At 38.4% G+C, this 21092-nt stretch overlaps 1 protein-coding gene across 7 annotated transcripts in view; it reads right to left on the reverse strand.

Annotated features, from left to right (window-relative positions):
- Positions 1-21092, reverse strand: part of ZBTB25 (zinc finger and BTB domain containing 25) — a 49806-nt gene that overhangs the window by 26968 nt on the left and 1746 nt on the right. For 4 of the 7 annotated variants that reach the window (XR_004482193.2, XM_033423938.2, XM_033423851.2 and 1 more), the window contains exons 3-4: positions 8920-9099; positions 4847-5790 (exon numbers count right to left, since the gene is read on the reverse strand). Coding sequence is in view for 4 of the 7 variants with exons in the window: in XM_033423938.2 (XP_033279829.1) it covers positions 4847-5790; positions 8920-9092 (1117 nt within the window). In the remaining 3 variants the exon portion in view is untranslated. Of the gene's footprint in view, position 1; positions 5791-8919; positions 9100-21092 lie in introns of those variants that run through there. The other 3 variants (XR_007475732.1, XR_007475731.1, XM_033423678.2) reach the window with 2 other exon arrangements.

Here is a 21092-nt window from a genome sequence, read left to right on the forward strand (position 1 = left end):
CTGAGTTAATAAAAGGTTTTGTTTATGATCAAGTCACATTAATTTATTTGTCATGATAAAATACATGAAATTCAGAGTTTTCATTCCAAATGGAGAATACGAAACTTTCTGAAATAATGTTTCTGAAGCAAACTCACAATACATTAGGTGGAAGAGTTTAACCATACAATATATTATTGATTTCAGTCTCCTGTATTATGTGTTACTATTACTAGTACTTTGAAGATTTCTTCAGGGGCCCTTTTTCATTGTACAAGTTTTTGCTTTTTTTCTTTTTCTTTTTTTGGCCGTGCTGTGCAGCTTGTGGGATCTTAATTCCCCGACCAGGGATCAAACCCAGGCCTTTGGCAGTGAAAGTGCAGACTCCTAACCACTGTACCACCAGGGAATTCCCTTTTGCCTTTTTTTTTTGGTACAGGTTTTTGAAATCCAAGTTTCTTTGAAAGTATTTTAAGTTGATATTTTATTTAATCTGATTAAATGACTTTATTTGGCACAAAATAGAAGAGTTGATGACAGTTAACATCAATTGCATTGGAGCAATATCTACTAATTAATCAAGTGTGGCACAGATATACACTGAAGCACAAAGGATTCTTCCAGGTCTTGAAGACAAAAATCACAGTTTGTAATTCCTTATATTTAAGACAGCCAGGCATAGGATTGTATAATCTTACCAGTTTTCAAAAAAGTCCAACCATACAAACACAGAAGTACAGCAAAGAATAAAAATGTACAGATTTCATTCTTAGGAATTCAAAAATTAATTATAATAAAATACCATAGAGCTACATTTAGTTTAAAACATACAAAGATACAAGTTACATTATGAAAATTCTTCACATCGCCTATTTTTACCTCAATTACTACAAAAAAATGGATACTTCTCAAGGATCTGAGTTACAACATCAAGAATTTGCCTGTGCAAATAAACATCAGTGGAATTATACATTTTCCAGACTATCTTCTTCCATGATTAATATGTATTTCCTTCTGTTTTAAGTGAAGCCTTACTATTTTGACAAAACATAATGAATTACTCGGTTATTTGCCCTGCTCCATTTCTGGTCTCCATCTACTTTTTAGATGACCTACATCAGAGAAATGAAAATAGTATTTTCTCCATTGCTTTTGTTCCGTTTCCTATATGTAAATAATACGTTTGGGGGAACTTTAAATAAAGTTGCACTTGGCAAGGTTTCATTCCCAATAACACCAAAGAATTAATATCCTCCTTGTTAAAGGCTGAAGAGAAATACTGATGGTTAAACTATGGTAGGTAGAATAGGAATTCTAGCAACACTGCTGTTTCTAGAGTATTTGTAAAAAAAAAAAAAAATAAGAATTCTGCCAAAAAAATAAGAATTCTGCCAATTAATTATTGAGTATTAAGTAGTACATGACTGCTTTTAAGACATTCTAGAATTTATGAGTTGGAATACTAAAGTTAATAGGTTTAGCTGCAGAAAACATGTAGAATGTAGTTTTCTTTATATGGTTGGTTTTTACCAGTAATACTGATAGAACTTAACACAGTTTTAATACAAATCCTCACAACACCCCTGTGAGGTAGGGATTGCTTACAGACACTTTACAGATGGGAAGTCAGAAAATCAGAGAAAGAGAGAATAATCTCAGGAGATAAATCAAGAAATTTTGGTTTTCTTGTAAGGCAGACTGCACTTATCAGATACTGAGTTCTGACAATAGGCTAATAAGGACAAATACTGGAACAGTCTGTTTTCCTCCAGAGAACAACTATATGTGGGATCTAGAAAGAAGGGAAAATTCTAAGCTGATCCAAAGGGAAAATGTCTGTCTAGTACTTGCCCAATACATTAAGGTGTACACAGCATTTCCAGTTTTAAGAGTTTGATAATCATCATGCAAACCATACTATATGGCTAAGATAATAGCTCCATTTTACAAATGATGTAGTCAAAACTAAAGGGTTTTGCTGGGAGGACTTTTTTATACAAAGTAGATTTTTCTTAGTGAGGAATCATGTCTTAAAAAAATACACTCAGGGCACAGTGTTAGTCATAAAATAGCTATTTTAAAAATATTCCTGTTGAATGAATGAAAAAGATAAAACGGGGGTCATTTCCCACAGTGAATAGTGATTCACTGGCTCTCTGGAACCCAGGTTTTGGGATATTTTCCTATAAAATGGAGTAATCATTTTCCCACTTCCTAATATAGACAGAATACTGTGAAGATGAAGGAAAAGAACATTTGTTTTGAATTCCTAATAATAAAAGTAACTTTATGAATAAGAATAAAAATACAGTTAAGCACTCTTTTCTTAACACCCAACAAAAGTAGATATATCTCTGCTTTAAGTTAATGTTGTCTGTCATGAACAGTCAGCCAAAAGCAAACTTTTGCCACATCCAGACTCTGCCCTGAACTGCTGCCCTACACCACAATTCATATGCACACTTACTCCCACCCTTTAGCTATACACACTTTTTTGTGTCAACGACTAATGACTGAGCAAGTAGGAAAGAAAACAGAAGAGAAAAATCAGGAAAATTTTTATCTAAATGAGAAAAATAAAACTTTACTTGAAGAAGGCTAGGGAATATATCTAGAATAGCCTAAGATACATGAAATCAATGTTAATATTTGTGTTCATCCTATGAGATGAAGTCTTTGAGGACAGTATGAGTTTGAATAATTACTTAAATGATTTACATATAAGATTAGATGCAGTTCTGACACTAAAGAGCAATACATTTGTTTTAACTACTCCCAATACAACTGACTCTGTATCAATAGCTACTTAGATTTTGCTCTTAACATATGTCAACCTGGGCCCCACAAGGCTTCCCATCCATGTCTACGACAGAAACTCAACCACCTTAGACAATGCCCATTGGTTTTCTTCATTCACTCCTTAAGAAAAACTTATCAGTTCATAATTCACCTAAACTCACTGATAACCCAGAGAAAACCTTTGTGCCCTCAGAATGAGCTGGATTTCTCTTTGAGCTACATCCTGACTGAACTCGGATACTGTTGAGGAACTCTGATGTCAGGAAATAACCGCAGAAGTGAGCAGTCAGGAAGGAGATCAAACAGTTTCTGTACGTAGTTTAATTCTAATCTTCACAAACCAAATTTATTAAATTTACTAAGATACCTGTGAGGTTTAGAATTTAGCAGGGCAGCATACAAAAAAAGATAAGGCTGTTCTGAAGCCTCTCTCTTTTGTTATCCTTGACTCTCTAGTATTTTAAATTTAAACATCTCAGAAACAATTTACATCTATACTCTGTGGTGAAGTTTAACCAGCTATTTCCCAGCTACACACAGCAGGAGAATCTATCATTCAGTCCACCAATTTTAATTTTTCTGGAATTTTAGCTTTGTAAGTTTCACCAATATAAAAGGGAGTTAAGTTGATTCATAGAGGGAAGGCTGTCATGGATTTTAAACATAGTTCTAGGACACTGACTATATCTACTCTACTGGTTTTATGGACCAGAAAAAAGTTTAAATTGTGCCACTGAAAAATTACCTTTTCAGGTGATTATTAGAAAATTAATGTCAACCCAGGTAGCCTATAAAATCTTCTGATACTGTAGGCAGAAAGATAATTTGTATTTTATCATTTACCTCATAAGCTCATGTAAACCTCTGGTCATAAAAATCTCAAACTCCCTTACGGTCTTTTTTTTTTTGCAGTACGCGGGCCTCTCACTGTTGTGGCCTCTCCCGTAGCAGAGCACAGGCTCCGGACACGCAGGCTCAGCGACCATGGCTCACGGGCCCAGCCGCTCCGCGGCATGTGGGATCTTCCCGGACTGGGGCACGAACCCGTGTCCCCTGCATCGGCAGGCAGACTCTCAACCACTGCGCCACCAGGGAAGCCCCTCCCTTAAGGTCTTTAAGAAACCACTCTAGATTAAGATAACATTAGGGTGTCAGTCAACACAGATCTATCTGAATTTCTGTCTCTAACACCAGGGGCTTCTATGCTTATCTATGTGTATGTATCTTTCTGTTTAAGTTTTTGTGTGTGTTTCTGACTCTTCTCCCTTTCTCTCTCTTAAATATTTTTTATTGAAAATGAGGTATGCTCAGTGTTAAAAAAAAAATAAAGCCACATAAGATGTTGCAGAGCTAGTAAGTAAAAAGTAATTTAAAACTACTCATGATTTGGTATAGCTATGCCTTAAAACAAATGATTTATACATTATAACATATAGTTATGCACTAAAAACTATTAATTCCCTGTATGGCAGAAAATATTTTAAAATAATCCTCATAAGGGCTTAATTCATGTGGAACATTAACCAAAAGTGATAGTCTAGAATATTCTTTAAAAAAGATTTCACTTATTTCATATTCAATTTGATTTTACAGATTCTACAACCTGGAAAAACTTCCATACTTCTATATTGATTTCTGATTTCTAAATTGTGATTTAATTTATGAAAACTTCACAGCCCTAATTGAAGGTTACATTTTAGTAGCTATGTATCAATATATCTTACAATAAGAAGATCTAATACATACAACCTTAAAACTATGGATAAATGGTAAAGAAAATGTCAATAGAACTTGAGGAGAAAAATAATTTATGAATTAAAAGAAGTATGTGAGTTTTCTTTTTCAGAACTGATACAAAAATCCTGAAGGAGAAACTGCTACTCAACCAGGATAGTATCCACATTTTCTTGTGTGAGTTCTGACTCTAAGGCACAAGATGAGTCTAACCGTTCTTGCGACAAGCGAGAACTTTTCAGGGGGATGTCAGACCAGCTGTCACAATATGGCTGAAATCTCTGGGCTAATGTATTACCAAACCTTTGGCATCGGTTATATCTGTAAGATTTACCTTTGTGTGTATACATGTGCTCCAGTAATTGGCTCTTTCGGAGAAATTTATGACCACAGATAGTACAGCTGATTTTTCTTTTCCTTGAAAAAGAAAAATTACAGTTTAATTCTACTGGCTCAGTGTCTTTGGAGATCAAAGACACTTGACTGATCTGCAAAGGCTCTGTGGCACCCCGGTGTGAGTGGTCAGGCTGCTGCTCATTATCCTTGACAATGAAGGAGCTAAGCCTGCGGCATTCAAGAGCCTCGCTACTTTCAGTAAGTGGATGCACTTCACCAAGGTCGTTACTTTCCAGAATGGAAGCAGGGACACCAAATGGGAGGGATCCAGACACGTGGGTATGGAGATGCTGTCTTAGATTACTACGGGAATCAAAACGTTCCCCACAGTAATGGCATAGGTGTGTTTTGATACCGCTTTCAGTGGAAGAAGGGCCTGTCACCTCTGAAGAGGGTGAGGGATGGCTCTGGGAAATCACAGATTCTGGGTCACATCTCTCCTGCTTGATGGACACGGGGGGCTTCTGGTGCTCCTCCAAGGCCTGGGCAGCAGGATGGGCCCTCTGCTGGTCTGCAGTGCCATCATCCAGCCCAATAGCAAGAGAGAGCTGCAACTGGGGGTGGTCACCCTGGACAGCAGCTCTATTTCCATTGTTATTGGAAGGAGCTTCCTTGACCTCCAGCCCTTGTTTGACAGCTGTTTTTTGGGTCGTTGAGATCTGAATGCCATATAAATTTGAGGACTGCACAGTCTCTGGTGAGAACACTTGATTCATTTCAGTCGCAATGTGAGAAAGGTAGTCGGCGTGAAGAAATCGAATCCCTTCCTCCAAACGACTATGATCCACAATCTGTTTTGGCCCTTTCCCCGTGTACATAATGTGCAACAAATAGCTGAATATGTCAGGTTGGATGTCAGTTGGTTGTATTTTTATGCATTCACTGTTAAAAACAAAAAAACAGACCCACACAGAATGAAACAACCCGGTTGGCCTTTTAGTTAACAGTACACAGTCTTAGGCTAAAGCAGTTTCTTCCTAAGAAGTTCTAACTTAGCAATCTGCCTTGATGAAACTCAGCAACAAAAGCTTAAGTTTTCATTGTATACCAGTTTTACGGCGCAGCAACAAGTCTTCATGTATTCAATCTACTGCCTAAAGTTAAGAAACACAGATATTCTGATTAGTTCAACATTTAATTAGTGACTCCTAAGTGATATGCACTTAAACTGCATGCCAGGGGGTAGAAAAGTGATGAATAAAATAGGTATCCTGCTCTTAAGGAACTTAATAGTCTATTGGGTATATAACCAAAAGAACTGAAATCGGGAACTCAAATAGATACCTATAGACCAATGTTCATTACAGCATGATTCACATTAGCCAAAAGCTAGAAACAACCCAAGTGTCCATCAGCAGATGAATGGATAAACAAAATGCAGCATATACATACAATGGAATGTTATCCAGCCATAAAAAGGAATGAAGTTCTGATATACGTTACAAAATGGATGAACCCTGAAAACATGCTAAGTGAAATAAGCCAGATACAACGGGACAAATTTTATATGATGCCACTTATAAGAAACATCTAGATTAGGAAAATTCATAGAGACAGAAAATAGATTAGAGGTTACCAGGAGCTTGGGGGTAGAGAGAATGGGGAGTTATTATTTAATGGTTACAGTTTCTTTCTGGGGTGATAAAAAGTTTTAGAAATAGATACTGGTGATGGTTGCACAACACTGTGAATGTGATTAATGCCCCTGAATTGTACAAATAGAAATGGTTAAAATGGCAAATTTTATGTTTACATATATCGTACCATAATAAAAAATAATTAAAAATTTTAAAAGGGTCTATTGGAATTGGTACTATTTAGAATTTTAAATCACACTAACCTTATTTTGGCTTCCAAACTGTATTAATATATCTACTCTTTAAATTGCAAACAAATACAAGTGTAACTTTGAAAAGGTTTAAATTAATCTCAAGCCCAATTTTCACATATGAATCTAGAATTCAGAAAATAGATGGAAATAACTGTGTAACAAGAAAATCAGGAAACACCCTGCAAAATTAGGATAAAAACAACCTGAGGGAAATGCTGGATGACAAGGAACAGTGGAATCAGTTGATGCACTCACCTTCCCTGAAGCAAAAGTTTGTGTCGATACATCAGAAAGCAAGTGTCAGTACACCGGCAATCCATTTCTTTAGTCCTGACATTTTAGGATTCCCTCTTGGGTTTCACTCTTACCTGTGACTCTTACCTCACTGCCATGGTCTGTGGCAGGGTTTTTTTTATATCAGCACAGAGCTCTTTTAACTGAGGATTTTTAGTTGCTCAACAGAGATACCACAAAGTAGGCCTGCTACCTTTGTATCGCCTGGATTTAGTTTAGCATGGTGCCTGGTACACAACAGGGGCTTTAAGAGCTGAACCAACTCACTGCTCTCAGATGAGGCTTATGTGAAGGTAGTGTTTCTAATCTAGTTTCTACACTGACCCTTAAGTCGGAGAGGAAACTCTTTTGCGTAGCAGAAAAGACTACCCATGACCTGTCCCCGACTCTAACCTCCTCTCCCCTTTGTGTCATATATTCCAATCATTCTGATCTACTCCATTTTCTGAATGTGCTAGCCTGGTTCATATCTGCATATGTTTTCATGCATTTTCCCCCTTTGCCTGCAACTGTAACTTTTTGCGTTCCTCTACAACATCTGAAAAACTCCTCCTGATCCTGCAACATTCAGAGCCTCTGTAAAACCTGTGCCAACCTTCTCAAAATAAGGCTGCTGACACTCCACTCTACCTTGTGCAGCACTTCTATTATAGACATCACAGTAACTATTAATAGCAGCAGCTAACAGTGCAAAGCTCTGTTCTAAGCATTTTAATATTATTAATCAATGTAATCTTCTCAATACCATGGGGTGGGTATATTATTCTAGTGTTTTACAGAGAAGGAAACTGAGGCGCAAAGAGACCAATTACACTGCAATTATTTTCTTTACACGCATTACCTCTCTCTTAGACTATAAACTTTTTTTTTTGGCTGCACCACCTGGCATGTGATCTTAGTTTCCGACCAGGGATTGAACCCACGGCCCCTGCACTGGAAGCAAAGAGTCTTTTTTTTTTTTTTTTTTTTTAAGCAAAGAGTCTTGACCACTGGACCGCCAGAGAAGTCCCACCATGTAAGGTCTTTTAAAAAAAATCATACAGGGCTTCCCTGGTGGCGCAGTGGTTGAGAGTCCGCCTGCCGTTGCAGGGGACACGGGTTCGTGCCCTGGTCCGGGAGGATCCCGCATGCCGTGGAGCAGCTGGGCCTGTGGTCCATGGCCGCGGGGCCTGCGCGTCCGGAGCCTGTGCTCCGCAACGGGAGAGGCCACAACAGTGAGAGGCCCGCGTACCATATACAAAAAAAAAAAAAAAAAAAAAATCATACAGTGTTGCATCACTTTTAACCTAGGAGGTATTAAAGCTATTTTTTTCCAAGAGCTCAGAATCTGGATACCACTTTATAGCCCCCTCCTTAATACCCCACGCTGGGGCAATCTAGATTTTAAAAAATTTTTTTGAAAAAACATTTGAAACAAACGACATTTGAACTGTAATACGGAATATAAAGTGGGCAGAGTTATGACATTGAAACCTTGCTATGAAAGTGTTATGGAATAGAAATCAATGACTTAGTGATTAAGAGCACTGATTTGCATTTGAGTTTAATATATTAGCTGTATAATCCTAGATGGACAAGTTACTTAACAACTCAGTTACAGTTTCTTTTTCTCTAAAAATGTATGGATAACAGAATTTACATTAGATAAATGCTTAGTGCTTGTTTATGGTATAAGCCTTCAATAGATTTTAGCCATTATTGTTTTCATTCTATCTTCTACCATGAACCCTACACAGAGTTTAATGACAGATGTGTAAAAAAATTATAAATTTTTATTATTTCCTAAGGTGATCCCGTAACAAAGAATCCCCAAAATGAGATTATAATAAGGCTTAGCTATATCACAGTATCAAAAATACTTCTGATTTACAAAAGCACATCCTTACCTTGTTTGGTGAATAAATATCATCTTGAAATAGTTAGAAAAAGCAGCAAGCACTGCTCTGTGGGCTTTGAAGTAGACATCTCCAATAGCAACTGTGCAATCACACAGAAAACCAAATTCTCGCTGCATGTTCAGCTGCTGCAGAAGGACAAGGCTATGGCTAGCTGTGTCCATTGTGGCTCTGAGAAAAAGGATAATATAGATTTTTTTTTTTTACAAGGTTGGCTATAGATCACTCAAACCTACAGAATACAAGGAGACCTAAATTTAAATGAAATTATTCAACAGTTTTCAATACTGTTAATTTTACCCCAAACTTAGCTAACATTAAATACCCCATTATGACAACTGATTTCAACCCTGCTGAAATGATAAAATGTGGCCTTTTTAAAATCTGGTAAGAAGGTGGCTTGGTGTGGTGACAAAGACGTGAAAGGAAGTCTGTCCTTTTTTATCCATGCAACCACAGTTTCTAGTCCTCAGTTTCCTCACTGGCAAAAATGGGAATGAGGTACTGATCCTTGCCTCAGGGCCAAATGAGATAAGTTATGTGAAAAGCACCTTGTAATGGAAACTACTATTCAAATGTTGACCATAAATGTTAATAACATTACAGTGTGTCCAGCCTGGGCTAGAGCTGTCACTGCTCCTTAGGGATCCTCTGTTATGCTCAGGGGACACTGGCCTCCTATCATATAATGTTTGGGTAACTTATCAGTCACAGGAGCCCTTAAAATAGATGTCAAGCCACATCCCCAGATTCACATGGGGCCTGGAGCCCAATGGAAAAGAACCTAAGCGCTGACCTTAACTGGACTCAGACACATACAAGCATGGAGGTTCCCGATGAAGTAGAATAAAGGATGGGACCACTGGTGTCGGGGAAAAAAACCACGCATGCGGAAGAACATGCAAAATAATTCTGGCGGAGAAGTCTGATGTGAGTAGAGCAGCAAGAACATTCGTGAGGGCCCTGGGAGGTGGGAGGCTGTGCCACCTTCTCCTTCCTCCACCTTCTCCACCTCAACTGTGCAGAGAGAAGGCAGCTGTGGTATAAAGGGCATCCCTGGGGTGCTGGGAGAACCTCCTCTAAAAAAGCAGGTCCTAAAAAAAGAAATGAAGTTTTCCTACTAACCAGAGAGACCAAAGTCTTAAGGAGGTCAGTGATGAGAGTGTGGGTTTAGCTGTCTGAAGACTCGCAGTAGCTTGGGCAGTAAAATGCTGAGTGGTGGATAATATAATAAAAACAGTCAACGGTTTATACTGTTTCCTGTATGTCAGGCATTTTTCACTCATTTAATTTTCAGTTCAACTCTATGAGAAAGGAAATACTCGATGCACCTTACAGATGAAGAAACAATCAGCACAGAGAGTTAACTGACCCAAGATCACATTGCTCGTAAGGGGATTCAAACCCAGGCACTGGACTCCAGAGCCCCAATGTCCTCCCTCTCCACCTCCCAGAAAAAAACACGACTCATCAACTGAAGGAGCCTAGGGAACAGTCTACACATCAAGCACCCTGGGAAGCCTGCAAAGAAGAATCAGGGAGAAACCCAGATTTCCTACTGCTTAAGCAAATGTGACACAGCAAAACAAACATTTATACTTATTAGTGGATAAAGTCTAGATTATAACTGGTAAAGATAAAGGCAATTATTATTGATAAAAGGCTAAATCTATTTTTATTAAAACTACATATATAATGTACTAATATGGAATAATCTCCAAGACATAGTAAGTAAAAAAAGCAAAATGTAAAACTGTGTAGAGAAGACTACTATTTATGTAACAGTGGTAGTGGTTATTTTATTTTTAAAGGTGGGGGAATTTACACATAAATATATTCTTGTTTATATACACATGTCTGGAAAGGTTCAAAGAAACCAATTTTGCTTCTGGGAGGGAAACTAGGGAGCAGAGAGTTAAGGGTGGGGGGAACTATACTGTTTGAAAATGTTGAAATATTTCAGACAGACAGTAGGTAAAGAGAACAAGGTAACAAGCACCCACCCCTGGGCACAAAAAGTAAACATTACAAACAGGGTAGAGACACCCTGGCATCTCTCCCACACTCTACCCCCCCACCCACCTTGCCTCCAAAGGTAACCACCATCTTGATTTTGGTGTTTATGACTCTCCTGTACATTATCACATTCTTACTGCATGTGTTCAGATTCCTTAAGAATGTTTGGTATTGTTTTGCATGTTTTAAAATTTTATACAAATAATATTATACTTTAGGAATCCTGCAACTTGCTTCTTTTAACTCTACATTCATACATTACGATACTGAGCAGGGCCCTGTGGGGCTCCTGGGCACAAAGCCTTTCTGTGTCCCCCATTTCTTTGATTACAAGACATAGCTTTCATTCAGCCTCCATGACCTTCCCTGAATTCCAACAGGCAGATTAAAGCAGTTGTTAATTCGGGAAACGAGGGGCTGCTAGACCAGAGAGAAATAAACAGTCATAGAAACAATAGTGCAGCCTTTGTGCAAGGTCTTGGTTCCCCATCAAGGGATACACACAACAATATCTTTGAGCTGTTTGGGAGATACTGAAACCCCCTCCAGGTGGGAGAAGTTAAGATTAACAATGGTATGCTGCCCACAAGCATGCAGACCCCAGACCAGCTGGAACCTGAAGGTTGATGTTGCTGACTCCTACTTACCTCACCAACCAACCCATCAGAAGAATGTCCATGAGCTGATCATGCTCTTGGAACCATTATTATAAAACTTCTCAGTATCCTCCAAGTTGGGACACATAGTTTTTAGAGGCAGGAGCCCACTGTGTCCCCCTTTGCCTGGCATTGTAATAAACCTATCCTTTTCTACTTCACCCAAAACTCTTGTCTCCAAGATTCGATTCTGCACCAGTGTACAGAGAAACTGAGCTTTCGGCACCATTACTTTCAAAAATCCTAATTCAAACATAGTAGTTTCCCTTACTCCTCCCAACGAGTAAAAATACAAAACAAAACTCTCCCATACCATCTCATTTTAAAAGCTTTTAAGCAGCAATGAAATAAAAAATAAGATAACAGAACCTACAAAGACCTGAGTCTATCTTCTAAGAATAGAAACGAAAATCCAGGTTGTGGGTATTGTTCCAAAAGGCCATTTAACCAAAAGTCAATATTTATTGTATTTACCACATTTTCCTGATTCTAAAATACCACCAATTTATAAGGAGATTAAAAAACCAAAATAAAACTCTATATTGGAGATTTCAATGTGAAAACATGTCTTAGATTCAATAAAATGGTTCAAATTGAAGTACCTTAAACCAGTCTTACAAACTGTCCCAAAAAACCCCCCTCAGATCATAAATGTTTTCAACAGTTCCATATATATATATATATTTATACATATAGTACATTAGTATAGTGAACTGTTGAACCATGTGGAAATGAAAATAGCACACTAAAAAGCCACATATACAAAAATCTGTGGTTGATGTTCTATGAGTAACAGTTAAATTCACTTATCGAACAAATATTTTGTGAAGAGAAATTTAACAAAGAGAAAATATTTGAAAGCATGCCTTGTACAAGGCACGGGGACAGAAAAAAATTACAATGATGTTGCAATCAAGATTATAGGCTAATAGGGGAGATAAAATATAAAACACAGTAACTATCACATGAAGTAAAAGTGGTAAGTGCCAATAACAGCAGTTGGAGAACACACTAGGAGGGGGAGATAAATGACAGGAAACCCAATGAAAAATAATCCATTTGAACTGGATTTCAATGAACAGGCAGAAGGTGAACACAGCATTCTAGGCAGAAAAAAACAGAATGAGTAGAACTTCCCTGGTGGCGCAGTGGTTGAGAGTCCGCCTGCCGATGCAGGGGACGCGGGTTCGTGCCCCGGTGCGGGAAGATCCCACATGCCGTGGAGCGGCTAGGCCCGTGAGCCGTGGCCAATGAGCCTGCGCGTCCGGAGCCTGTGCTCCGCAATGGGAGAGGCCACAACAGTGAGAGGCCCGCGTACAGCAAAAAAAAAAAAAAAAAAAATAGAATGAGTAAAATCACCATCATTAGGCTTGGGAATCAAAACTGCTCTAGTAGCAACACATAAAAGATTAGCAAGGGAAAGGCATAGAGAAATAAAGACCAGCAAGTAGCCTTCTGCAATATCCAAACAACAGCAGTGGGAATGAAGAAAGGAATACAAGAAGATATACCAGATGGAGACTGACATGACTTGGCAGAGGACTGGATGTGGTCAGCCACAAAGAAGATCAAGTCAAAAGTGAGCCTCAGAATTCCAGCTTGAGTAACTGGAAGAATTCATTCATTGCTTCGGGTCCTATTTGCAGAGTAACTGCCATGTGCTAGGTTGATACAAAGGTAGCATAGCAGAACGCCAGAGGAGAAGCACAGAAACTGGCTTCGTAAGAGAGAAGTTTCATTTTGGACACAGTGAGTTCGATGTGTCCACTCTAGGACATCTGAGTAGAAATGTTTAGTTACCTGTGGAGACAACAGGCAGCACTGGAAAGGAGATTCTCTGCAATAACAAGGCTTAAGTCACCAGGATTAGATGGGACTACTGAGTGAAATAAGAGGGGAAAAAAGCTAAGAATGAATCCTTTAAAGACAAGAATAGTACAACTAGACAGAAGAAGAGAAATAAGAAAATACATTGTCATTGAGAGAGATACAGAAAAGGCAAGAACCTTGGTGGGAGGAGGTGGCAATGGTATAAAATGCTGCAGAGAAACACAGGATGAGGCCTATTACAAATACCCCCAAGTGTGCTGACCAAGAGGTTTCTGGTGACCTCTGACAACAGTCCGGGAAAGCAGCAAGAGCACAATATCTGACTGCAGGGGAATGTCAGAAAGCAGAGGTCATAAAGGGTAGGTACAGACAGAACAGGACATTGAGGGAACTGCAGATCAAAGACTTTCAGGCTGAAGAGGGGTGTAATCTCTAGAAGCCGGAAAGAATGCAATCAAAAGTGTAAGTGTAGGGACTTCCCTGGTGGTGCATCCGCCTGCCGATGCAGGGGATACGGGTTTGAGTCCTGGTCCAGGAAGATCCCACATGCCACAAAGCAACTAAGCCCGTGCGCCACAACTACTGAGCCTGAGCTCTAGAGCCCGCATGCCACAACTACTGAAGTCCATGCGCCTAGAGCCCGTGCTCCGCAACAAGAGAAGACACCACAATGAAAAGCCCACGCTCTGCAACAAAGAGTAGCCCCCACTCGCCACAACTAGAGAAAGCCCACGCACAGCAACAAAGACCCAACACAGACAAAAATAAATTAATTAATTAATTTAAAAAGTATAGGTGTAGCAGGTAGCCATGGAGAAAAAAGCAATCTCTTTTTCTGATGGTGGAAAGCAGATGGTTGAGGTAAGGAGAGAGAATTTGAGTGTACTCTTAGATGGCACTGATTTTATGAACTATGAAGTCAGTCCATATGCAGAGGAAAGAGGTGAGTTTAGGCCTTGAAAGAAACCTATTAATCCCTGATGCTAATATAGAATGTTGAAGTTTATAGAGAACTTTCACACACAATAATTTATTTCTCTTTCTGCTTCAGATGAGATCATTTCTATTTACTTATCTTCAAGTTCACTGTCATTCCTAATCTAACCCATTCTTTATTTCAGATATATTTTCAGGACTAAAATTTTCATCTCATTCTTTCTGAGTATCTACTTCTCTGCTGAGATTTCCAGTCTGTTCACACATTACAACCTTATTTTGCTTTACATCCTTGAGCATAGCTATAGTAGCTGCTTTAAATCTTCTCAGCTAAATCCAACCTCTGGGTCATCTTGGGGTCAATCTCCACTAATTAGGGTTACAGTTTCCTGTTTCTTCATATGTCTAGTCATTGTGGAAAATATCTTAGACACTGTGATAACTAAAGACTCTAGGTACTGTAATATTCTTCTAAAGCATACTGATGTTTTTGTTTTTTGCAAATTAACTAGGCTGAACTTAAACTCCAAGTTCTGCCTCCCCATGGTTTAGTTTGTTTTTTGTTTTTAACATCTTTATTGGAGTATAATTGCTTTACAATAGTGTGTTACTTTCTGCTTTATAACAAAGTAAATGTTATACATATGTTCCCATATCTCTTCCCTCTTGCGTCTCCCTCCCTCCCACCCTCCCTATCCCACCCCTCCAGGTGGTCACAAACCACCGAGCTGATTTCCCTGTGCTATGCGGCTGCTTCCCACTAGCTATCTATTTTACGTTTGGTAGTGTATATATGTCCATGCCACTCTCTCACTTTGTCACAGCTTACCCTTCCCCGTCCCCATATCCTCAAGTCCATTCTCTAGTAGGTCTGTGTCTTTATTCCTGTCTTACCCCTAGGTTCTTCATGACTTTTTCTTTTTTTTTCCTTAGATTCATTATATATGTGTTAGCATACGGTATTTGTTTTTCTCTTTCTGACTTACTTCACTCTGTATGACAGACTCTAGATCCATCCACCTCACTACAAATAACTCAATTTCATTTTTTTTTATGGCTGAGTAACATTCCATTGTATATATGTGCCACATCTTCTTTAACCATTCATCTGATGATGGACACTTAGGTTGCTTCCATCTCCTGGCTATTGTAAATAGAGCTGCAATGAACATTTTGGTACCTGACTCTTTTTGAATTACGGTTTTCTCAGGGTATATGCCCAGTAGTGGGATTGCTGGGTCGTATAGTAGTTCTATTTGTAGTTTTTTAAGGAACCTCCATACTGTTCTCCATAGTGGCTGTATCAATTTACATTCCCACCAGCAGTGCAAGAGTGTTCCCTTTTCTCCACACCCTCTCCAGCATTTATTGTTTCTAGATATTTTGATGATGGCCATTCTGCCCGGTGTGAGATGATATCTCATTGTAGTTTTGATTTGCATTTCTCTAATGATTAATGACATTGAGCATTCTTTCATGTGTTTGTTGGCAATCTGTATATCTTCTTTGGAAAAATGTCTGTTTAGGTCTTCTGCCCATTTTTGGATTGGGTTGTTTGTTTTTTTGTTATTGAGCTGCATGAGCTGCTTGTAAATTTTGGAGATTAATCCTTTGTCAGTTGCTTCATTTGCAAATATTTTCTCCCATTCTGAGGGTTGTCTTTTGGTCTTGTTTATGGTTTCCTTTGCTGTGCAAAAGCTTTTTAAGTTTCATTAGGTCCCATTTGTTTTTGTTTTTATTTCCATTTCTCTAGGAGGTGTTTTTTTTTAGTGCTAGGTGTGCTGTTTGGTGGCTGCTCAACACTAGTATACGTTTAGGGGCTGGCAAGAGATCCAAGCTGAGTTTAGATACAGGATTTGGGGTCTCCCCCCCAACATCCTTTCTAGGATTTTCCTCCTTACTTTCTACCTGTGTGGTCACTCTGAACTCTGTCCTCTTTTCTTCAAGCAAGTAAGACTACGGGTTATTATCACAGTTTTAGCCATCCTCTCATGTCCCCAACTGGGGCCTTCTCTCAGGCTAAAAGCCATAAAAATGGAAAATTATTCACAGCTGTTCCATTCTTCCAAGCATAGACCTCATTCCAGTTTCTGCTTGCTTTTTGTCACTCTCGAATGCCATCTGGTCGTTTTTAAAACTTTTTTTCAAGTTTATAATTTTTATTTGCAGAATTGTCCTGATAGGAACTCAGCCATCACCCTTTATCAGCAGTTCTAAAAAGTTTTGGTCTCAAGATCCATTTACACTCTTAAGAAAAGTATTAAGGGCTGTTAAGAACTGCTGTTTATGTGGATTATATTTATCAATATTTACCATATGCAGAATTAAGAGAAATTTTTCCAATTTTAATATATTTGAAATAACAATAAACCCATTACATATTAATATAAATAACACATTTATTCTAAAAAAAAATTTTTTTTTTAAGTGAGAAGGGTGGCATTGCTTTATATTTTGAATCCTCTTTAATACCTGGCTTTAAAAAATACAGCTGGGTTCTTTTCTCTGCTTCTACAATCAATCTGTTGCCACATGTTGCTTTGGTTCAAATGTATTAAGACAATTTGGCCTTGGCAAAAGGGAGATACTTGTAAACCTACTGAAAGGGTTTCAGGAACCTTCAAGGGGTCCTTGGACCACACTTGGAGAACCTCTGCCCTACTCTATCTTTTTTTGATCCTATGAGGTAGTGAAGCAGGTACTGTATTACTTCCATTTTCTGCTTAAGAAACCACAGGCTCAGAGAAGGCAGGAAAGGTACCCAAAGTCAGACAACTAGCTGTTAAATGGTGCTGGTAGAACTTCAGTTCAAGTCTGACTTTAAACTCAGTGCCCTTTCTTCAAAATTCCCATCTAGAACTTTCAACATATATACTGATGGCAGACGTTGCAAATATATTGAATCAAATAAGGGGGTAAATGTTCCAAGTTTAAAACATGAAACAAACTCAAATCTGTTAAAAAAAAGAAGTCATATATATACACACACACACACACACACACACATATATAAATTCATCCAAATTTGTTTGCATAACAGACCTTTCATGTGTTAAGGCAGCACAACCAGATTTTACCTAATGTTAATAGAGCCAATACATCACAAAGTTATTCAGAACATTTTTCTAATGTAACTTACTTTGCAGATTATTAGCTAGGCTTTTTATATAGCCTTTGCTCATCATTTTTTGACCACTCATTTTATTTTCTTTAGTCTGTGGAATAGCCAAAGTTTCCTATGTATACAGAAACATCTTAGAAGTCACATGTGAGAATTTTTGGTGGAAATTCAAAATGTGAGAGAGGTTGCAAAAAAATAACCTATCATTATATTTACAAATATATAGCCAAATGTAACGGTTCTACATCTTAAAATGCTTTATCTGTTATCAAAGTGGTATTTATAATAATAGCACTGATATTTAAGAGACTACAAAAACCTTGTTTACTTACTAGATTGCAATAACTCTGGGTTAGCTCAAACTAAGTAAGCCAGAACAGCTTAATACTAGTATCTATGTTAGCTGAATTCAAAGTTACCTTGATACCCAACATCTTTGATTTTATTTTTAAAAATCTATTATAATAGTTAGACTGGACTCTCAGATCTATGGTAGCCAGAATGATGTCCTACAATACACAGCTTTTCATTCTTGCAAGCTGTAAGAATCTTTAATAAAAGAAGAAACAAAAGGAGTAAGACATCTGTTTCTTTGGAAAACAAAGTCTTAGATATTTTCTTTGTGGTTCTCACCACTGTGACTTTATTAATTATTGTTAAGACATGGAGACAGGAAAGTTGGCCCAGGAATGTGACAGCCTTTTTGAGATACTTACTCATGGCTATAAATACAAAGGTAAAAGGAGAAATATCCAAAGTGCTACATAATAAGACTTTATACAAGGATTTTAACTTTTTAATGTACTTTCACATGATTGTGGTGGTGTAACGTTTTATAACCAAGAGAATGTTTGCAGAAATCATTTTACCCCAGAATAGAGGCTCTAACTGCTGACTGCATTATAAAACCTTCCATGTAGAGTTGTACTGATGCCTGAGTCTTACTCCAGATGAACCCAAACAGAACTGCTGAGGGTAAGGCACAGATCCTTTTTTAAGCTCCTTAGGTGATTCTAATATAATGCCTCAATGAAGAACCACTGCATTAAAAGAACAAGGGATAAAGGAAACCCTAGAGACTATTTCACAAACTAAAGTTACAGAGAAAAAGACGCAATTTCACAAGAAGTGCTCAAAATGTAGGAATTATACCAATTACATTAAATGAACAAAAATCAACTACTGTAATTCTAATTTTAACTTTAAACTAAAATATTAGCCAGATTAAGAAACAAAAATATTCCCAAACTAGTAGGATGGGTATTGGGGGTGGACGAGGAACACAACATTTTCAAACTTTTTAAAAAGTACTTAGGAAAAAGAGGTGTATTTAACTCTCTCATACACTATTACACCTACTTTCATAATATCTGAAAATGACATGGAAATTCCAAATCTGAAAATTATTGTGTGAGGTAAAACCTGCAGTAATTCTAGGCATTTGCTTATGAAAATCACTGAGAGTATAAGAGAAGAGGGTAAGAAGCAGACATGGTAAATGACACAGGAAGAGCAGTCATGCTCTAGAAACCTTTAACGGAACGGGGAAACGTTAGTTTGGGGCCTCCTGCCTGTTGGCAGACACAGCCAGCCTACTACATCTCAACCCCCATCTAACCAACATGTGGGATGCCTGATAAAGCCGCAACACCAGGCAAACAAGAATGCTAACACCAGTGAGGGCAAATTTCTACTGGACTTTAAAAATATCAGAACCCCGTAAAGGAAAGGAAAAGATTCTTCTTAGTCTGCTAAAAAAATAAAGTCTGCATTTCTGAAAGAAGAATAAGCTACTCACAGGACAGGAGAAAGCTGGAAAACAACAATGCTAGTACACACCTAGAATACGGTATAAACAAGAATGATTATAACTTCTGAATATAGGTGAACCACTACTTCCTTTGCCATGGAATGTTCCACAAACACGTTATCCACATGGGCTAATGAAACCCTTTGCTTAAAGTGCCTAGGGTTTTTCAGGGGGAACAAAAAGTCATTGTGTGACTGATTTGTAACCAGGGAAGAAATGAATTAGAAAATTTTCAAAAATAACTAACTTAACACTATAAACACTTTTTCTCCAGGTAAGGTTAAAAAAAAAAGAAAGAAAGAAAGAAAAAAAATTCCTACTAGCAAAGGGAAAATAGAAGTGTTAATAAATTCAACCAATAATCCTGAAACTGATGTTTGTTACTTTCTTTCCTCTTCCTCCACTTTCCCTAAGCAAGTTCAAGTAGCAATATCTCTTCTATCCTAGAGGAAATACTGTTTAGTTACTATCAATAGCTATTATTATACAGAATAAATAGTATGTGCAAGGCCTTGTGCTAAATGCTCTATGCACATTATCTCTTTGAACCCTCACCATGACTATATGTATTATTTTTATTTCCATTTTACAGATGAGGAAAAAACCTAGGCTTAGGACACACAACTAGCAAATAGCATAAAGTGGGGATCAAAAGCTACGTCTGACTCCATAGCCTGTGCTGGTAACTATAAACTGGAACAGTATTTTTCTTAGCATTCTTCTCTCAAAAGACTGAAGTTCACATGCAATTTGGAATAAATAAGCAGAAAGGGGGCACAGGAAGTGGTGCAGAAATACTTTATAATTTATCAAGATAAGAGCACCTGTGCTGCTTTTTAAGACAAGGGGGAAAAAACCCTCAACGCTTTTCTGGCCCTGTTATTACTAAAATGGAGAAGTTTTTCTTTAACAAGATGGTCAAGCACCATCTATGGACCATAGTAAATAAATCACTTCGGTTCAGTGGTGGGGAGGGCATTATGCAACACTTCCCAGCACAGCCCTGGCCAGGGTAATTTATGGCCAAGGCACTCGGGCCCCTCCTCCCCAGCTAGACAGCCTGGCTCCTTCGCATTCCCCTCAGGAGATAGGGTGGAAGCACACAGCTCCACTTTCTAAGGCATAGAGGGCAGCTGAAAGTCCTGCTCAGCCTCTCTGGGCAACCACAGGCGCCAATAAATCAGCCACAGGCGATTCTCTCATCCCCTTCCTGGCTAGAAGTGGTAGCAAGATCTAATGCAAAAGAGCACTGACCAGACTTGGGAGATAAAGTGATTTAGGCTTGAACTCTACTGCAAATGACTGCATCATCGAAGCCAGGTAAATCTCTGAGACTCCTTCCTCACTTGTAAGATGGAGACAATACTACCTCCTTTTTGCTAAGTATTCAAAATTCATCTATGAAAGCAGCTAGCCACTGCAGGTACTCAATAAACACTGACCACACCTGAGCAGAATCCCTCTACTACCTCCAAGACATTCAGAGCAGGGCTGGGCAAAAAGGTGTAGCAAGTCATGTAAGGTCCCCTCCTCTTTTCTTGCTGACCATCCCTGTGATGCTCCACTGCTTCCTGATAACCTCCCAGCCATCAGAACTCATCTATTCTGCTTCCTATACCATCGGTGTTTTGTTCCTTATTAAGGAGCTGATGTCTGATAATGGATTAATAATTTACACTTAATTAAAGCACATGCAGATTGCTAAAGAGGTCTTTGATGCCTTTACCCAAGGAAGCAACCAATGCTGTAAATCTTGGTTATTCTTGCAGAGAATAGGGCTGAATTTGGGGGCGGG

Source organism: Orcinus orca, chromosome 2, assembly GCF_937001465.1.
Source record: "Orcinus orca chromosome 2, mOrcOrc1.1, whole genome shotgun sequence".
Classification (NCBI taxonomy): Eukaryota; Metazoa; Chordata; class Mammalia; order Artiodactyla; family Delphinidae; genus Orcinus; species Orcinus orca.